Source organism: Dryobates pubescens, chromosome 14 (assembly GCF_014839835.1).
Source record: "Dryobates pubescens isolate bDryPub1 chromosome 14, bDryPub1.pri, whole genome shotgun sequence".
NCBI classification, from domain to species: Eukaryota; Metazoa; Chordata; class Aves; order Piciformes; family Picidae; genus Dryobates; species Dryobates pubescens.
The window spans coordinates 30649053-30666832 of NC_071625.1; the positions used below are offsets into that span (position 1 = coordinate 30649053).

The 17780-nt window shown below is 48.0% G+C and overlaps 2 protein-coding genes across 2 annotated transcripts; one reads left to right on the plus strand and one right to left on the minus strand.

Annotated features, from left to right (window-relative positions):
* Positions 1-431: 431 nt before the first annotated feature.
* ELOC (elongin C) lies at positions 432-11485 on the minus strand. Its single transcript, XM_054167320.1, has 4 exons — positions 11382-11485; positions 4334-4396; positions 2427-2570; positions 432-900 (listed from the first exon to the last, which is right to left on the minus strand). Exons 2-4 carry the CDS (start codon positions 4335-4337, stop codon positions 710-712), a joined length of 339 nt encoding a protein of 112 aa, XP_054023295.1. The 5' UTR covers positions 4338-4396; positions 11382-11485; the 3' UTR covers positions 432-709.
* Positions 11486-11540: 55 nt separating this feature from the next.
* TMEM70 (transmembrane protein 70) lies at positions 11541-16346 on the plus strand. Its single transcript, XM_054167214.1, has 4 exons — positions 11541-11732; positions 13748-14032; positions 14445-14556; positions 15716-16346. The coding sequence occupies exons 1-4, from the start codon at positions 11541-11543 to the stop codon at positions 16162-16164; spliced, it is 1038 nt and encodes a 345-aa protein (XP_054023189.1). The 3' UTR covers positions 16165-16346.
* Positions 16347-17780: the final 1434 nt, after the last annotated feature.

A 17780-nucleotide genomic window follows, 5' to 3' on the forward strand; every position in this document is an offset into this window, starting at 1 on the left:
CTATACTATGGTTTAAATTAAAAGCCTTAAACCTTCTCTTAAATCATAGAATGGTTTGGGTTGGAAGAGACCTTTAAAGATCATCTAGTCCCAACTCCCCTGCCATGGGCAGGGACACCTCCCACTAGACCAGGTTGCTCAAGGCCCCAGCACAACCCAGTGGAATATTGCTATCAGAATACAAACCTCAGGGAGGACACTTTTCACCTTGTTAGTGTGGCTATGCTAAAGGACAGCTATCTTATAAAGGAGATTAAATTCAGATGTTTAGAAACATGAACAGTAAGAGAAGGTTAGAAACTCTAAACAACTACTAGTATTTCACTACAGTTACCTCAGAGAAAGCATTCAACTCAGCTCCAGGGCTTGCTATGGTCATGGTATGAGGAGGAGGTTCTACCACACCTAAAGGATACGGCATAGCCATCTACTAATTGGCAGATTTGTTTATTTGTCTCAGGTTGTGAAAAGGTCCTCAATTTGTGTCAGAAGCAAAACAAACTCCAGCTGAAGGATTGCTATCTGCAGCAGGGCTGAGAGCAGCCGCCCTGCCGTTGAGCTTCAACAGCTCTCAACAGCACACACACAACATGCTATCTGAAAAAGGTTACTCACTGAAGTACAAGTATTAAATACTGAAAAAAGTTACATTTTTTGTCATTTCTTTGTTGGTTGGTTTGGGGTTTTTTTTAGATATAATTTACTTTATTTAACAATCTAAGAAGTTTGCAGCCATCAGAAGTTCCAGTGCAATTTCAGGTGCAATGGGGAATTCGGGAATCTCCGTTGAGCTGTTGGTGTAGCGGACCTTGTAGGTGAAATACATGCAGACTTTGGATAGCACATGGGATGGAATCTCTCTGAAATTCACCTCGTTTGTTTCGTTTTCTGCAAACTGTCCTGCAGAGAAACAGAAGCAACCACAGATCAGCATCTCAGTTCGCTGCAAAACAGAACACTTGACCTTCTTGACCCAAGGCTCTGTGCAGACTTGCCCTCATCCTCTATTAGGACATTAGGTGCTGTGGTGACAGGCAGGATGTACCACAGCTGTAATCCTCAAGGGTATTAAGAGCCCTTGCACTACAAAACGTTGGCCTTGGCCACAGCCTATTCACAATGTTCTGAACAGCCACTCCAGAAATTTAGGGCTTATTCTGATGCTTGCTTGACAGGAGCTCTCCAACTGTGGTGTGCTGAGCTCTAGGAGTCACAGTAATCAGGTTAAAAAGAGCAGAGGAATCCATTGACATTTCCAGCTGTCTGAGCCCAGACGATCCCATGGTTTATAGATGTTCCCTGTCTGCACACACATGCTCACCAGTGGTCCCTGCTGTGAACCCATTAGCTTTGAATTTCTGTGTCAGGAAGATTTGACACAGTGGTGACACCTTGCTACCTTCCTAAGCTGTGAAAACAGGCAGGCAGGAGGGGCAGGGGAACTTCAGTTGTCCTGGAGGACAGGTTCCCCACAGCACCAGTTCAGCCCTGGGAGATGCTGAAGAATGCCTTGCTGACCTTGAAGGTCTTTTCCAGCCTGAACAGCTCTATGATTGCAAAGGCAATCAGCTGTCACCTCCCCTGGGCAGACTGATGCCTAGCCAGTTCCCAAGCAAACGATGCTGATGTCCCTAACCCTCTTGTCCCTTTTCTCTTTTGAGCATGCAGTAGCTCCTTGGTTGGTTTGGATCACCTGCCTAGTTGTGTTCCCTCCCAAGCCCCTAAACACCATTCACTGTGTGGGGCAAAGAGTAAGTGACACAGCAAGTCCAGACACTGTTTACACAGTGCACATTCAGCAATGGCTAAAACATGGTATGTGATCAGCACTGGTTTGGTCACAAATGACAATCACCGACTGCTCTGGGTTGGAAGGGACCTTAAGGATCACCTAGTTCCATCCCCCTGCCATGAGCAGGGACACCTCCCACTAGCTCAGGTTGCTCAAGACCTGATCTAACCTGCCTTTCAACACCTCCAGGCTTGGAGCCTCCACAGCTTCTCTAAGCAACCTGTTCCAGTGTCTCACCACCTTTGTGGGGAAAAATTTCTTCCTAATGTCCAATCTAAATGGAGCTTCTTCCAGTCCAAAGCCATCACTCCTTGTCCTGTCACTCCATGCCTTTGTAAGAATTCCCTCCCCAGCACTCCTGCAACCTCCTTCCAGTAGCTGAAACAAACTAGCTAAACAATTGCCTGCTGATGAGCAGTAGGAATGACACAGTAAGATCATGGACTGTCCGAAAGCAGACCAGTCCAGTTCCATGGCTGGTGGCACAGAGGTAGACTGCTCCACTGATAAGGGAAGCTGGGCAGGAGATGGAAATGTATCATTCATTCCAGTTCTCACACATTGCACAATATAAATTCAAACTGTCCAAAGGTGAAAACCAAGGACATGCTGGTACTAAACCTCTGATACATACCTGGCCCGCTCAGCATGGCTTTTATTGTTCCTGATGTTAATGCATGCTCTCTTTTCACAATGAACTCATGGCCATCAGAGGAGATCAGCTTCACATACATTGCATCTGGGCCCTCACACCCACCATATGTCTTCTCCTCTCCATCTGCAACGGAAACCAGATTGCCAGTTTCAGAACAAACACTATCACTGATGGACCTCACTAAAAAGGCAAGCTGCAGGCACTTCTGTGACTGCAGAGCAAACAACCCAGCACAACCAGACAGGGACAGGAGCATTGCATGGCTGCAGATGACTTCTCAGAAGGACTCTGCAGCCTGGTTTACAGCAGGAATTTTTGCCAAAGCAGGGCTTTGTAATTAATCCCTCCCCTTTCCTCACCACCACATTTCCACATCAGTTCTAAATTCAATGCAGGGATGAAATTTCCCTTTAGCATTTCTCAAGAGAAAATATTGTGTCACTGCTTCCCCCTGAAGGCTACTGCCACTTTTGTCTGATTAGTGCTGGCTCAGAGCTGCCTCCGTTGCACTCTAACATTTACAGACAGGGCACTGTCCCGGGGGAGCAGGGGCACCCCTGTGCTCAATACATGACACAAAATAAGACTAAGTCTCTATCACTACCAAGCCAGACCCAAAACTACCACAAAGTCTTGCTGCACATCTTGGTGGTAACTTTTGGTGGAAAACAGAAGAGCAAAACACTAAACCCTAAGAACATAGGGACTTCTCCTCCTGGCACTTTTGATGGTACTTTTTCCGTTTGCCTTCTGCCTCACTATACACCCACTCTCTACCTTCTCTCTCTAGGAGCCTTTATCCCCCAACCCTTGTTGTTCAGTCATTTATTCTTTCCTAACTGGCTGTCTTCACAAGCTGGAAACCCCCAAAACACAGTTGTTACCACCACTGTGCTGTCCACCCTGTGCAATCTTAAATGCTTCTCCATCTTGCACAGTGGGAAGTTCAGGCCTGCTTTCAAACAGGCTGCTTTCTAAGGGACTAAGCAGCTATTGCTACCATCCCATTAAAGCAATACAGGAAGTTGACACTGCACAGCAAATTTCATCTTCAGAACAGTCTTAACCTTGACAGAAAGGTACAAAATTTAAGTCCTGGAAGCTCTTCCAGCATGGAAAAGTATCCCAGAAGATCTCTACACTTCTGGAAAAGTATTTGATGATCATATGCAGGAAGATGAACTAGATACTGACTACAAACTTGACATGTGACTGTTCCTGTCATTTCTCCTGGGAAAACAAGGACCTGATATTAATGATTAGAACAATTTCCTTGCATCAGATCTAGTGTTATAGTACATGTGATGTTCACCCAGTCAAGTTGTTTGTGAATTTGAAATCAAAATTGAATTACCACCTTGGTACTGCGAGTTTTAACAGAGCACTGCCAGTGCTAAATGTGCTAAAACACCTTGAGAAGAAATCCAAGCAAGATCAGAGCCTGTTTGCTCATGTTGCACTTGCAGAGGCAGATAGGGCAGTTTCATTTAGTCACACAATGGAATTCATCAGAAAACAGTCCCCAGAAGGATCTCTGAGCCAGAATTTGACAGGCTGACCTTGGTCAACAAGCAAACATTTAAACCAGCACACAGCAACACTTTCTTGTCCTCTATCCACATGCTGAGTGCTATAAAAACATCCTGGTTTAGCATGTGCTGGCACTGTGCATATGAAGCAAGTGAAATGTATTGTTAGATCACTCTGGACAAGCCTTGCCATGAATGAACAGTCACTTGAGGAAATCCACCTACAAGTATTTGTCGGGAGGAGCTTCATTAGCTTTTGAGGCCACAAGAAAAAATGACAAGATCAACATTTTAAGTCTTACAGTCTACTTCCTTTACCAATGCCTCACAAACAACATTTCTCTCAGATGAACTTACCCATTCTCTTCTTATATTAAAAAAATTCTCTCTTTTCAACAGCAGCTTCTGCAGTTGGAGCGTCTGGAAAAACAGAAGGGGGGGATGTTTTCAGTCAGCAGCACACTCTGAGGTCAGCTTTAGTTGTTATCTGTGTGTTATCTGAAACAGCCTTGAGAAAAGGCTATGCTGACACACAGCATGCAGGCTCCATCAGCATTACATTCTGAAACCTAGCTTAGCAGTCCAGGGATCCCTACCAAGCTGGAGAACTTCTACATTTTTAGCTTACTTTGGAAAGAAGCTGTTCCTCCAAGCTTTTGAAGGGCCCTTCAAGGCTCTCCAAGTCAAACCTGAGTTGCTGCAAAAGCTTTATGACTTCTATCGCTGCCAACACCATTCACGCCATGGTACTGGGGAGGTTTTGCCACACTGCAAAAAGCACTAAAGAAGCTGAACAGCTTGTCTACAGAAAAAAATCTAACAGTCAGAGAAGAGTTTGCCATGCCGGGATTGAGGAGTGCTTGTCCTGTCACTCAGAGGGACCCTGACAAGCTGAAGAAAGGTAACAGCAGCAAACTATGACACTCAAAGGGAAATGGAAAACCTTGTGAAGAGTTACCACAGGCACCAGCACTGGCTAGAGGCTGACCAGCTAGAAAGCAGCTTTGCAGGAGATCTGAGGGTGCTGGTAGACACCAAGTTGAGCAGGAGCCAGAAACGTGTGCTGACAGCAAAGGTAGCCACCAGCACCCTGGGCTGGATTAGGAGAAGCATTGTCAGCAGGTTGAGGCAAATGATCCTGCCCCTCCACTCAGCACTAGTAGGGCACATCTGGAGTGCTGGGGCCAGCTCTGGGCTCCCCAAAACACCAGTCCTGCAAAGGGCCACAAAGATGACCAAGGGATTGCAGCAGCTGCCATAGGAGAAACAGAGGAACTAGGGTAGTTTAGACTGGAGAAGAGAAGGCTCAGGGATCAGTCTAATCACTGTGTACTAAATATCTGGTCTCCCACCTGTCTTTCCCAGAAGAGACTGAGGCTTCCTGATACAGCCACCAATGTCAGCTAGATAATCACCTTCAAACATTTCAGTCAGGTAAGGAACCGGGAGCTTCCACCGCTTAGAAACTGGACCCCAGCCTGGTGCACACCCATTTCACCACACCAATGAACCCAAAGAGAGAGCTGGAAGCACTTGTTTACAAAACACATCTGCTACGTCCAGATACAACAGCTCCTGTTACTGCATCTCTGCTGCAGAAACCTTTGGAAGAGAAACTCCACCCACCCACCTGCTGGCCTAGAATTTCTTTCACAACAACAGCTCTTCTCCAAACATTAACCCAAGACAAATCAATCAGCTACTGCCATGTGCCCACGGATTCCCCAGCACAGCACAAGACCCTCTGGGTCATTTCCCAGCCAGTGCCCAGGGTCAGGGGCAGCACAGAGGCTGGGACGAATTTTGACAAAGCAGTGAGCACCAGCAGAGGCACAAATGGTGACTGCTCACCAGAGAGGGACCACAGAGCAGGAGATGTGAGAAAACAGAACACAAGACCACTGCCCTCACCCCTCCCTCTGTTTCTGGCAGAAGCTTAGCAAAAAAAGTCAGCAAGTTGAGGAGGGAGCTGCAAAAAAGTTTTACAAAGATCTCTTCAGAAGATTAAGCTCTTACTGCTTGACTTCTCAACAGCACAAATGTGAAAGTCTGTCTCCTGAAGCTCTCCCCAAAAATCAGGCTGGTACCTTTACCAACTCAAACCACACAGTTTAACCAGCGGCTGTTGGCTGCTGTCTTCAGGGAGCTGAGCAAAAAGCATCCTCCACTTACACTGAGTTTGTCTTGCAAAATTATCCTGACTTTACAGAAACACCAAGTATTTCCCTTCCCTGCTACCATGAAGAACACCTTCACATGTCTTGCAGGTGAAGAGGTCCTCAATACAAGGTACTTTCAGGAATGCCCCCGAGAGACAACCTGTGTACCCTCTTTTACAGGCACCTTGGCATCAACTGTTAAAGGCTGTCCTCATTTTCAGGAATTCCAGGAACTCCTCCAAAGAAATAACATTTGGGTGCTAGAACAGCTGTGACACAAACCTGATGGGATCCTTACTGCCACAGGCTTCGTAAACACAAATCAAGCAGCTTGTTGGAGAATCATTTAGTTCCAGTCCCCTGCCATGGGCAGGGATGCCTTTTACTAGATCAGATTGCTCAAGGCCTCATCCAACCTGGCCGTGAACACCTCCAGGGAGGGCACATCTACAGCCTCTCTGGGCAGCCTGTTCCAGTGTCTCACCACCCTCACAGTAGAGTTTCTTCCTTATCTCTAGTCCAAACCTCCCCTCTTCCAGCTTCAATCCCTTCCCTCTCATCCTATCACTGCAAGCCCTTGTAAAAAGTCTCTCCCAAGCTTTCTTGTAGTCCCCTGAGGTACTGTGGCCTGGTGGATTCTCTTATCAGCAGCTCTTCTCAGAGTCTATTTACCAATGCACTGTTACTAGAAAGCACGTCCCTTTGTTTTCTTTCCACGTGACATCTGCCAAGACAATGTGAAGAGTGAGACTTGCTTACTGAAGAGGTCTGCAACTGTATTTTAATCACTTTTCCACATTTCATAGCTGCTCCTACGCTACACCAACCCCAGGGTATTTTTTGCCTTTACAGATACACTGTAGCAGGGAAGTGAGCAATGCAAACTTTCTGAACGCTCAGGTATTTGCCTTTGCTGTCATACATTTCTGATTGCTTCAGCCTTCTGCAAAGCACTGGGGATTTCTGTTGAAGTACATTCCTGATTCCATTTCCCCTTCAAGAAGCTTATGTGGCATTAACAATCAGGTGGCTCAGCTCCCTGCCTTTAATCTCCAAAAAGCAGATATATTTGGTATTATTGTTCTTCTGCTTCAACTCCTTAACAACAACAACAAAAGATGAGCAGAGCCTGCTTTAAGAAAAGATTACATAAAAAGGACATGCCACTTCTTAATCACTAAGGGACAACAAAATACAACTAAGCCCAGAAGCTTTGACACAGAAAATTTCCAACCAGTCTAAAAGGGAAGTTCCTGCTGCAGAACAGATCAAATTCTTATTAGAGGACTGAAAATGTTTCTATGTTCTGAGGATGTTTACGCCTACAAGGTAGAACATAGCTAAATTCCATATGAGGCAAGTATTCTCCTTGGTGCGTTTCAGCCTCCTTACAGCTTTTAGAAGCAATACTGTGGTTCAGTTAGTTTAGTCTGATCTCTCTCCTGCTTCTCTTCAGCATCAAATGCAAGGGGAAAAAAGCATAGCATGTCTACGGCCCTCCCACCTCACTCCCAAAGATACCTCCCCATTTCCCAAGCTTCCCAGAATTTCCTTGTCTACCTTCTATGTCAATGAGACCAAATATTTGAATGCATCGAATTGCTTTGGCTGGAAAGGACCTTTCACATCATTGTGTCCAACCATTAACCCAGTGCTGCCAGGTCAGCCCTAAAACATGTCCCTCAGCACCACATCTACAGAGCTTTTCAATCCCTCCAGGGATTGTGACTCCACCTGAGCAGCCTGTTCCAGAGCTTGATAACCCTTGGGGGGAAGAAATTTTTCCTCATGTCCAACCTAAACCTCCCCTTTAAGTAATTTCTTCTTTTCCTATCACATATACCTTGGGAGAAGAAACTGACCTCCATATCACTCCAACCTCCTTACAGGGGTTTCCTCATATCCAAACTAAACCTCCCCTGGTACAGCTTGAGGCCATTTCCTCTTGTCACGTCATTAGTTAGTAGGGAGAAGAGGCCAACGCTGGCCTTGCTCCAACCTCTTTTCAGGTAGCTGTAGAGAGCAAGGAGGTCTCCTCTCAGCCTCCTCTTCTTCAGACTAAACAACCCCAGTTCCCTCAGTTGCTCCTCACAAGACCTGTTCTCCAGACCCCTCACCAACTTTTCTGCCCTTCTCTGCACACAATCCAGTGCCATGCAGCAGCTCCACGAGCCACAGCAGAGCATGGAATGGGCCAGCCAAGGTCAGGCTTTTCTGGCGCATGCAGATCCCAAGCTGTGCCCAAGGAGTTGATCTGTCTCAATAGTGCAATAAAGACCACAGGACAGTGCTGGGCAGCAGGTCTGCTTGTCCCCAGAAGAGTCCCACAGGCTTCAGAGTCAGAAGCAGAATACTTCAGAGAGCAGAGCCAGGACCAGGGGCTTCAAGGCTGCCGATGCCTGGAGGTGTGGCCATTCCAGATCACTGTTACGGGTTGTTCTTGGAGCCACCACAGCTCTGCTGCAAGTAGCAGCTCCTCCTTACACAAGCACTCCTGCCACAGAGCAGTCTCCCCCAGCTCTGCTTTGGTTCCTTCTGCACCTACAGGGCTTTCAAATCCCTCCAGGGATGGTGACTCCACCACTTTCCTGGGCAACCTGTTCCAGAGGTATACAACTCTTTCATTGAAGACATTTTTCCCTACTGTGATATGCTGCTGTAACTGAACACATACAACCACTGCATGGATGCCCAGGACCCCAGTGCTTTATTCTGGTTAGTACCAGAAAATTAAGCCTGGGCAAACATTTCAAGATCTCAGATTCTTTGATTCTGTCTGTAGGAAACTTATTAGAAACTGGAATTCTACTCTAAGGAAACTCAAACAGCTTCTAACTCATTAGCTGTGCAACACAGACAACTCCCGGATGCTTCAGCTGGTGCCACTTCTGCACCAACCACCTCTGGAAAACACAGGGCAAATATCACAAATGCCATCACAATTTCTAGGTTAGCTCAGAAGCCAAATGTGACATTTTCTGCATGTTGTTTGTATATCAGAGCGAGTTCAGCAACAAACAAATGCTGTAGCCTCCTCCTTCAATTCTGGTTCTGCTCAATCCTCAATTCTAGTCCTGCTCTTGATGCTTGTTTAAAAATACCACTCTGCAGTTCAGTGTTCAGTGTGCATCAAAAAAAATTATTCATGCGAGTAAGGATTGAAACAGAAGGGGAACCTGGTACAGCATGAACCCAAATCTTCACTGTGGAATCAGGATTCCATACCCAGGGGTACTACAGTTCCACCCTTGGGGGCACACTGCAGTGTGGCAGGAAGGTGTGCTACAGGGGAGTGCTGGCTGGAATAAACAGGAAGTGAGGTAGGATATGGCATAAGGAGCCTCAGAGAGCTTATATAAGGTGGTCCATTTCCATCCAAGGAAACGTCCCTTTTCAGTAATTCCCAAGGAAACAGTAACACCATTGTGACCTTTTATTTTGTCCTTAAGAGAAAAAAAGAAGGGCAGAAGGTTGTTACTGTTTTCTTACCATACACCAACATTCCTCCGCTGTGCTCCTCTTGCCAGCAGCAGGGGAAAGCTGCCGGCAGACTGCAAAACTTCCCAGGGCATCTGCTTCCCCTCCCCTTAGAGGCACTCATTAAAATGTACTGAAGATAACCAAATCCTGAACTTTCCTAGGTGCAAGAGAGCTTGTCAAAATACATCAAAATTCCTTTGTTTTCATCTCACAACCCCACACTTCCATAACAAAATTTAAGGGTTTCTTGTAATAAACCCTAACATTTGCAAAAGCACATCAGAACAGCGGAATATACCACGGATGTATGAAGCATACCTCTGCAAGAAACTCACTCATGCCCACACAAAGTGTGAGGAGCAGTAAGAAAGAGCACAAACGAATCAGAAACAGAAATACGAGGCTGAGAGACAGAAGGGACCTCCTCACTGTACCAAATCAAGTCTTCACATTAAGGTCACATGAAACTACCTCAATCTGCTCATGACCCATTCCAGTACAAACAAGCAAAAAAGAAGAAAAGTGATCTTAAATGACTTTTCTCTGACAAGAAAAAAAAATTAAATGCTGGAGCGCTGAAAGTTTCTAAATATTATCTTAACGCTCCCAATATTAGTAGGAAATGCTAGTGAACATTTTATTGACACATCAGGCTCATTAGAAGGCTGATCAAGGTCTAAGGTGTAAGCTGTACGTGCAAAAATGGCAGCCAATGTATTATAGAAAAAACTAGCACAGTTTCCCCTTTTAAGTAACTCCTTGGTTAATAAGCATTATTTCTCTCTCAATGGTGTTGTACAGCAAAAGGAGGAAAGTGGAGCACATAAGGGATTAATCAGAAATAAGTTTTTCTTACCATAAGTGTGTCTCATTTGATTACTTATCGATGTTTTTCTGGCTTGCTTCCAAACTGAACTTCTGCAAGTAATCTTTACCAAACCCATGTAAACAAACAGTCTATGACTAAGTCATAGTGCAAGGCTTAACTCAGAATCGCTAGTATTAAGCATCTTAATAAAGCTTTTGCATATAGCATTACACAGTAGAAGATTACACTGGCCATTAAAGTTAACTGCTAGCATCACCACCACATTTTCATACATACAGCTGATGTCATCAATACCTTACTTACGCTCAGAGTCCCTTGTATTAAGGCAGAAATCTCCCTCGGAGGAACACATGGCACTCAAAAGCTTATTTTTCTTACTACACATACGTGCATCACCCTCTTCCGTCAACCTCGCTTTGCTTATACTCGTCAATCATCACGGCTAAAGCACTCCTCACCTTGCTATAACCACCTCCGGGGGTGTATCCTAAATTCTTTCGTACTTAACGTTTCCCCCTCCCCTCTCTAAGGGGTGAACGTCATTTGTGGCGAAAAAAGTTTAGAAGGGCTATTTAATGAAAGCATCGCTTTGCTCCCGCTCGCAAAGAAACGCGCCCTTCACCACCGTCCCGGCGGGGGAACCCCCACCTGGCACGGCAAGCCCTGACAGCTCCCTGCGCTCCTCCGGCCGCTCCGAGCCTGTTCTTTCCGAGGCCTGGCTCCCATTTCCCACCTCCAGGAGCAGGACGAGAGCGGCGCGGAGGGCGAGGCCCGTTCCCCTCGGAAAGGGCAGGCCCCGGGGGCTCCCCCTTTTCTGTTCTCCGCCTCGCCCTCTTGCACGGCGGCGGGGCCTGGCGGGGCCTGGCCTGGCGGGGCCTGGCCTGGCCTGGCCTCGCCTCGCCTCCACCAGCAGAACCAGCCCCCCGCAGCCACTCACCAGTCAGCGCCGCTCCCTCCGCCCCGCTCACAGGGCCCCCGCTGTGTCGGGCCAGCTGCCTCCGAAAACTTCCGGCGAGGTCACAGGGCACTTCCGGACCGGGGCCAGCCCCCGGAGGGGCCATAAGTCCCGGCACGTCTTGCGCGCGGGGCGCGGTGCATGCTGGGGGGCGTAGTTCGAGTTGGGCGGAGGCAGGAGGTGTGCCGCCATGTCAGGAGCGACGCCCGCAGAACGTTCCCCCGGGAGGACAGTCGTGTTTGCGGGCTCGCAGGTGTCCGACAGCTAGCCTACCCGCGACAGGCCGAGTACCAGCCTGGCTGTATTGCCCAGAAAACGGTTTCTGAACCGCTGGTATGCACTGAGCCCAGGTGCAGACAACCCAGCACTGGACAATACACCCTCAAAACTGTCTCACCAGCTGACCTTCGCAGCTGCTATTTATAGGGTCAAATGGATTAGCCACGCCTAATGCTAACACCTACTAATTAGACTAATTAGTTGGTTTCTTTCCTGCTTCATCTAAAAGATACAGCTGCTTTGACATTCACCAGGCATGCTCAGAGCGTGGGGGCTTTGGGTAGCTTTCTAGCTCCCCGGGGTGTGGGGTTGAGCGTCATAATGAGTAGTTCACAGAAAGGCTACATCTAGTATCTTGGTTTTCTTGCCAGAGGCCTGATCAGTGACACATTATCTCTGGGTGCTCCTGACTTGGAGAAAGATACACAAGAGACTCAGTAAGTTTCTTGTATTATGCTTCTATTTAAGTGCCTGACACAGGTAGAATCATTTCAAAAGACCTGTGTGTCTTCAGAGAGTTGTGGGCAAACTTTTATACAAAAAGTTACCTGTCCATAATGACAGAGGGATGTTTCACAGAAAAGTCCAGATGCTTCCTATCTATACAAAGGTTATCTATCTAAAAATAGCAGAAGTATACATGTCATCCAGGTGTCCTTTATCTAATACAAAAACCATCTTGTCTAGGACTAACAGAAGTAAATCACTGAAAAATCCTGCTATTCCTTATCTATGCAGAGGCTGTCTGCCAACTCCTCCCCCCCTCCCTGCATTCCTGCATTTCAGCTAACGAGGAAAATTCTTATCTACTCTGTTATTCTGTTAATGAGAATATTCTGTTCATCACTCCCCCAAACCGATTCTCCTCCAGTTAAGAGCTCTTCATGATATCCTCAGTGCTTTATCGACAACTTTGATGGAAATTCCCAGCACAAAGACATAAAATGTTAGGGGTTGGTAGGGACTTCAAAAGATCATCCAGTCCAGCTTCCCTGCCAGAGCAGCATCACCTGGGGCAGGTCACACAAGAATACATCCAGGTGGGTTTCAAATGTCTCCAGAGAAGGAGACTCCACAACCTCTCTGGGCAGCCTGCTCCAGGGCTGTGGCACTCTCACAATGAAAAGGTTTTTGCTTATGTTGATGTGGATCCTCTTATGTTTCATCAATATTTCAGGTACTACTCCTCAGGGATATAATTTCTCTCAAGGCAGGCATTGGCTATTCCAAGTGACACCTTTATACCATAAAGCCTTCTCCTCCTCAGAGGATCAATACAGTATATGTAACCCTAACTTAAACAGCATCATGATAGCCTAGGTATTTGCTCAATTTAATTAGTTTCTTTTACCAGTTTCACCACTACCGGTTAGGGGTTGACCTGCTGGAAAGCAGCTCTGTGGGGAAGGACCTGGGAGTGCTGGTGCACAATGGTGTGCCAGCAACATGCCCTCATGGCCAAGAAAGCAAATGGTCTCTTGGTGTGCATTAAGAAGAGTGTGGCCAGCAGGTCGAGAGACGTACCCCTCCCCCTGTACTCTGCCCTAGTGAGGCCTCAGCAGGACCCAGTTCTGGGATCCCCAGTTCAAGACAGACAGGGAAGGAGTCCAACAGAAGCTCCAAAGATGCTGAGAGGCCTGGAGGAGGAAGGGCTGAGAGCCCTGGGGCTGTTTAGCCTGGAGAAGAGCAGCCTGAGAGGGATCTGCTCAATGTGCAGCAAGAGCTAAAGGGCAGGAGGCACGAGGATGGGGCTGGGCTCGTTTCAGTGGTGCCCTGTGACAGGATAAAGGGCAATGTGCACATACTGGAACCCAGGAGGTTTCACTTAAGAAGAAACTTTCCTGTGAAGATTCTACAGCCCTGGACACAGGCTGCCCTGAGAGGTTGTGGAGTCTTGTCCTCTGGAGACTCCAAATCCGCTTGGCCAGTGTGATCCCGGGCAAGCTGCAGGAGGTTGGACCGGATGAGCTCCCGAGGTCCCTTCCAACCCTGCCATACTGGGTCTCTGGGCTAAGAGCGGGACGTAGATTCTAACGGTGCGGGCGGAGCTGTGGCCCTGTACCCATCAGCAGAGGGGGCTGGGTCTCAGCACCCCACCTCGCCGGGGGGCGGTGGAGAGCCGCGGGGTAGCCGTCCGGCCCTTTCCTGCCGCGGAACAGGAATGCGGGGCTGCGGTGCCGTGTACCGGCACACCGCCCCGCTCCCTCCTTCCGCCCGACATGCTGCTGCTGCTGCGGGCTGCCGGCCGCCGGCCCGCCGCCGCCTCGGCCTCGCTGCGGGGCGCCGTTCTCCGCCGCTTCCCCAGCGCTTGCCGCCGCCGGTTGGGTCCGGCCGCCGCCGTGGGGCCCCAGCAGGTTGGGGGGCAGTGAGGGGACGTGGCTCCGCTCCCCAGAAGGAGCTGGACGGGGGGAGGGCGGCAGACCTGAGATTCGTGGCTGTACTCTGGCGCAAAGTAGGAGTGCAGGGAGGGAGCGGAGGTTCTGTGGCACGCCGGAGCTCCAGCGGGGCGCCCGCGGCGCCCTGAGCGGCTCCCTGCAGAACGCCTGCGGGATCGTGCCTGGGGTCGCGGATCTGTAATGTCGGTTGTTAACACAGCCACGCAGTGCATCGATTCATGCCCTGCTTTGTAGTGTAACTAAACTTTAATCCCTAATTCGAGGTGCTGGGAATGGGTTCAGGGCAAGGAGCAGCTCCATGTGTGTATGTACACATCTGTGCCTATATAAAACTGATGGGTTTTGGCCATGTACTGCTTTAATCTTTCAGGTTACATCTTTCCAAGGAATAGCTCTTCGCAGCCTCAGCTCATCCTCCCCTCATGAACACCCAGAACATGGAAGATTAGTTTATAAAGGAAATTTGGCAAAGGCAGTGTTAGGTATGTTACTTGAAGGTATTTATATTGCCTCTTTTTAAAAGAAATTGAACAGTGTTTACTAGCTTTAAAATGCAGCATTCAGAAGATAAATGTCCTCCTTTCCAACTCTGCTAATAACCTGGATGCTCTGCAACAAAAAAGCCATGGTAGTGGGGCTTGGTTTCTACTTCTACACTTGGGTGTGCAGGAAGTTCTGTAGGAACTGTGCATTTCTATGACCCCTCAGCATCTTCATGTGGTGACTTAAGGACTATGGGTGATCCACGGCACTGGCTGTTCTCTTTCGAGCTGCACGCAGGCTGGTGTTGGAGTACTCGTTAGCACTGCATAACCTGTGTTTTTCAAGTTATGCCTGGTGGGGGACCAAGCAAGCTTCTCTGTAATGCACACTGAATGTCAGCATTAGCTGGTGATGAAGAGAGGAATTCTCATTCCCAGTCATATTTCTGACAATTACCATTATGTCTGTCCATGCCTGGAGTCCAATTTCTTTGGAAATCAGATCCCTATCTGTAAAGTAAAAACTTCATAGGTGTGTGTGATAGCCAGTAGCCAACTTCATCATAGAAACAGGGCCAGCTGCCAGCTTTGATAAAATGAGCATATAAACAAACAGAACAGCGGTAAGAGTCATAGGATGGTTTGGGTTGGAAGGGACCTTAAAGATCATCTAGTTCCAATCCCTCTGCCATGGGCAGGGATGCTTTCTACCAGACCAGGTTGCTCAAGGCCCCATCAAACCTGACTTTCAACCCTTCCAGGCTTGGAACCTCCACAGCTTCTCTTGGAAACCTGTTCCGGTGCCTCAACCCTTCATGGGGAAGAGTTTCTTCCTAATATCTCATCTAAATGGAGCTTCTTCCAGTTTGAAGCCATTATGCCTTATCCTGGCCATGCCTGTGTCAAAAGTCCCATTCCAGATCTCTTGTATCCCCCTTCAAATACTGGAAGACTGCTAGAGGGTCTGCACAGAGCCTTGTCCAGGCTGAACAACCCAGGGGTGAACTTTCAGTAGTTTCTTTGTGAACTGAAAAAAATTAAAAGGGAAGTAGATTTTCAGTAGCTGTTTGTGTAATGCCATCAGTACCAGGACAGAGAGGCTGATGGGGAAAACGTTACTCCAAAGTTTTAACCTCTATTTTGGTTTTGCTTTATGTAGGTGTCAAGTTTTTCTCGTACTCCACCAGCATATTCAACCTGTTCATGATGCCCTACATCATGCTCAAAACTGGGATTGGGTTTGACAGCCTGCTGCTAGAAGCTGCCTTTTATGGGGTGATTGGATTTTTCACCTTTGTGACACCAGTGACTTTGCATGTCCTTACCAAAGGCTATGTGGTTCGGCTCTATTACAAAGATGAGGCAGACACCTATACAGCCATCACCTACAATGTCATCCTGGCAGAGAAAGCAACTATTTTCCATCAGAAAGATGTAAAGATTCCAGACATCACCAAGATGTTTACAACATTTTATGCTAAGACAAAGTCAATGCTTGTGAATCCGTCGCTTTTCCCCAATATTCAGGATTACAACCATCTCATGGGCTATGACAAATCCTTGTACTTTAAATTAGAGGAGGAAAAGGAAGCTGAGGAAAAGAAATGATTTGAAGATGGTGAATGTCAGTATGGCTGTTGATGGTGCAGTGCTATATATATGAATGTAGAAGTTTATTGTGCTTTTGTAACTAGCAGGTAGAGTTTTCCCAATGCAGTTTGCAATGATGAGCAAACAGCATTTCTGTTAAACTCTTGTCAACAACGTGATGGTTCTTAGAGTTAATGGCACCAAACATAGTAAAAGAAAAAGCTCTTAGCTCTGTGTCGTGCTTGGTTTTTCTTTGTTACTGTCCTAAAGAACTGTAAAATGCATGGGCTGTGGGCAATCTCACCATCCCCCCTTTCAAAAGGAACCATTCATGTAAGAAAAGCCATCAATATTCATTACCTGTCAAGTGTGTGGTTAAGGTTTTAGGCCTTAAAGATGAATTGTAAGTTACCCCAAAGGATCTGGCTTTCTTATCAGTGCTGCTAGTGGTACAAAGAGACTGGAGCTGGCTTTCACTTCCCTTTGTGAGAGTGTTGGCAGCCAGGAGTCTGCATGAAGCCAGACAGGTATTGTTGCTAGGCAGTGCTACAGTCTTCTAGAGGCCTGCAGGCCTGTGAAGACAGGGGGAATGGCTGCCTTGCAATAGTTTAGCCACTCACACCTTAGGGTGTAGTCCCACTCCAAGCACCCCAGTCCCTGGAGGTGGAGAACAAGAAGCCTCTCTGTTGAGCAGAAGGCACCTTAGCATGAGATTTGCTCTGTGACTATCCCTTTGGTTGCTGTATTTGAGGTTGTCTGTAGGGTTAGGGTGGGTGGGTGGATTGTGAGCTGGGTCTCCAACCCCTGCCCTGAGAGGATTTTGGGGTCCTCCGTGATGATTTTTAGGGTCTCTAACACCCCCAAAACAATTTTTGGGTCCCCCAAGATGATTTTTGAGGTCTCCAATCTCTACCCTAAGACAATTTTGGGGACCCCGACCCCTCAAGGATGGTCCTGAGGTCCTCAAGACAATTTTTGGGGTCCCCACCGCCCACTGAGATGATTTTTTGAGTCCCCAACTCACCCCCCCAAGACAATTTCAGGGTCCCTATCCCCTCCAGGATGGTCCTGGGGTCTCCCATGATGATTTTTGGGGTCCCCAACACCCCAGGATGCCCAGAATGCTCCTGGGGTCCCCCAAGATGATTTTGGGGTCTACAACCCCCACCTAGGATGGTCCTGGGGTCACCCAAGAGAATTTTTGGGGTCCCTAGCCCCTCTAGGATGGTCCTGGGCTCCCCAGAGACGATTTTGGGCTCCCCTGAGATGACTTTTGGGGTCCCCAACCTCTTCCTGGGCTATTTTTGGAGGTCCAGAGGGGAGAGTTGAATTTTTAGGGTACCCACCAGGCTGGGTGGGTCTTTCGGGGGGTTGTCCCTGGGTGAAGGCGGAAGCCATGCCAGGTCTGGAGGGTGCTCAGCCACGCCCTCTGCTGGCCACCGGAGTCAGCCTGCAGCACACAGCACCTGGTGGGGGGGGACTGGGAGGGACTGGGAAGGAGAAAATAGGAAGGGAATGGGGAGGGAGAGGTTGTGGGGAGTCTTGGGGGGGGGCTGGTTTTTTTGGTGTGCTCTAAAGGACTTTTAGGGTCCCCCCCCAAGGATTTTTGGGGTCCCTCTCCCTTCCCCTCACCA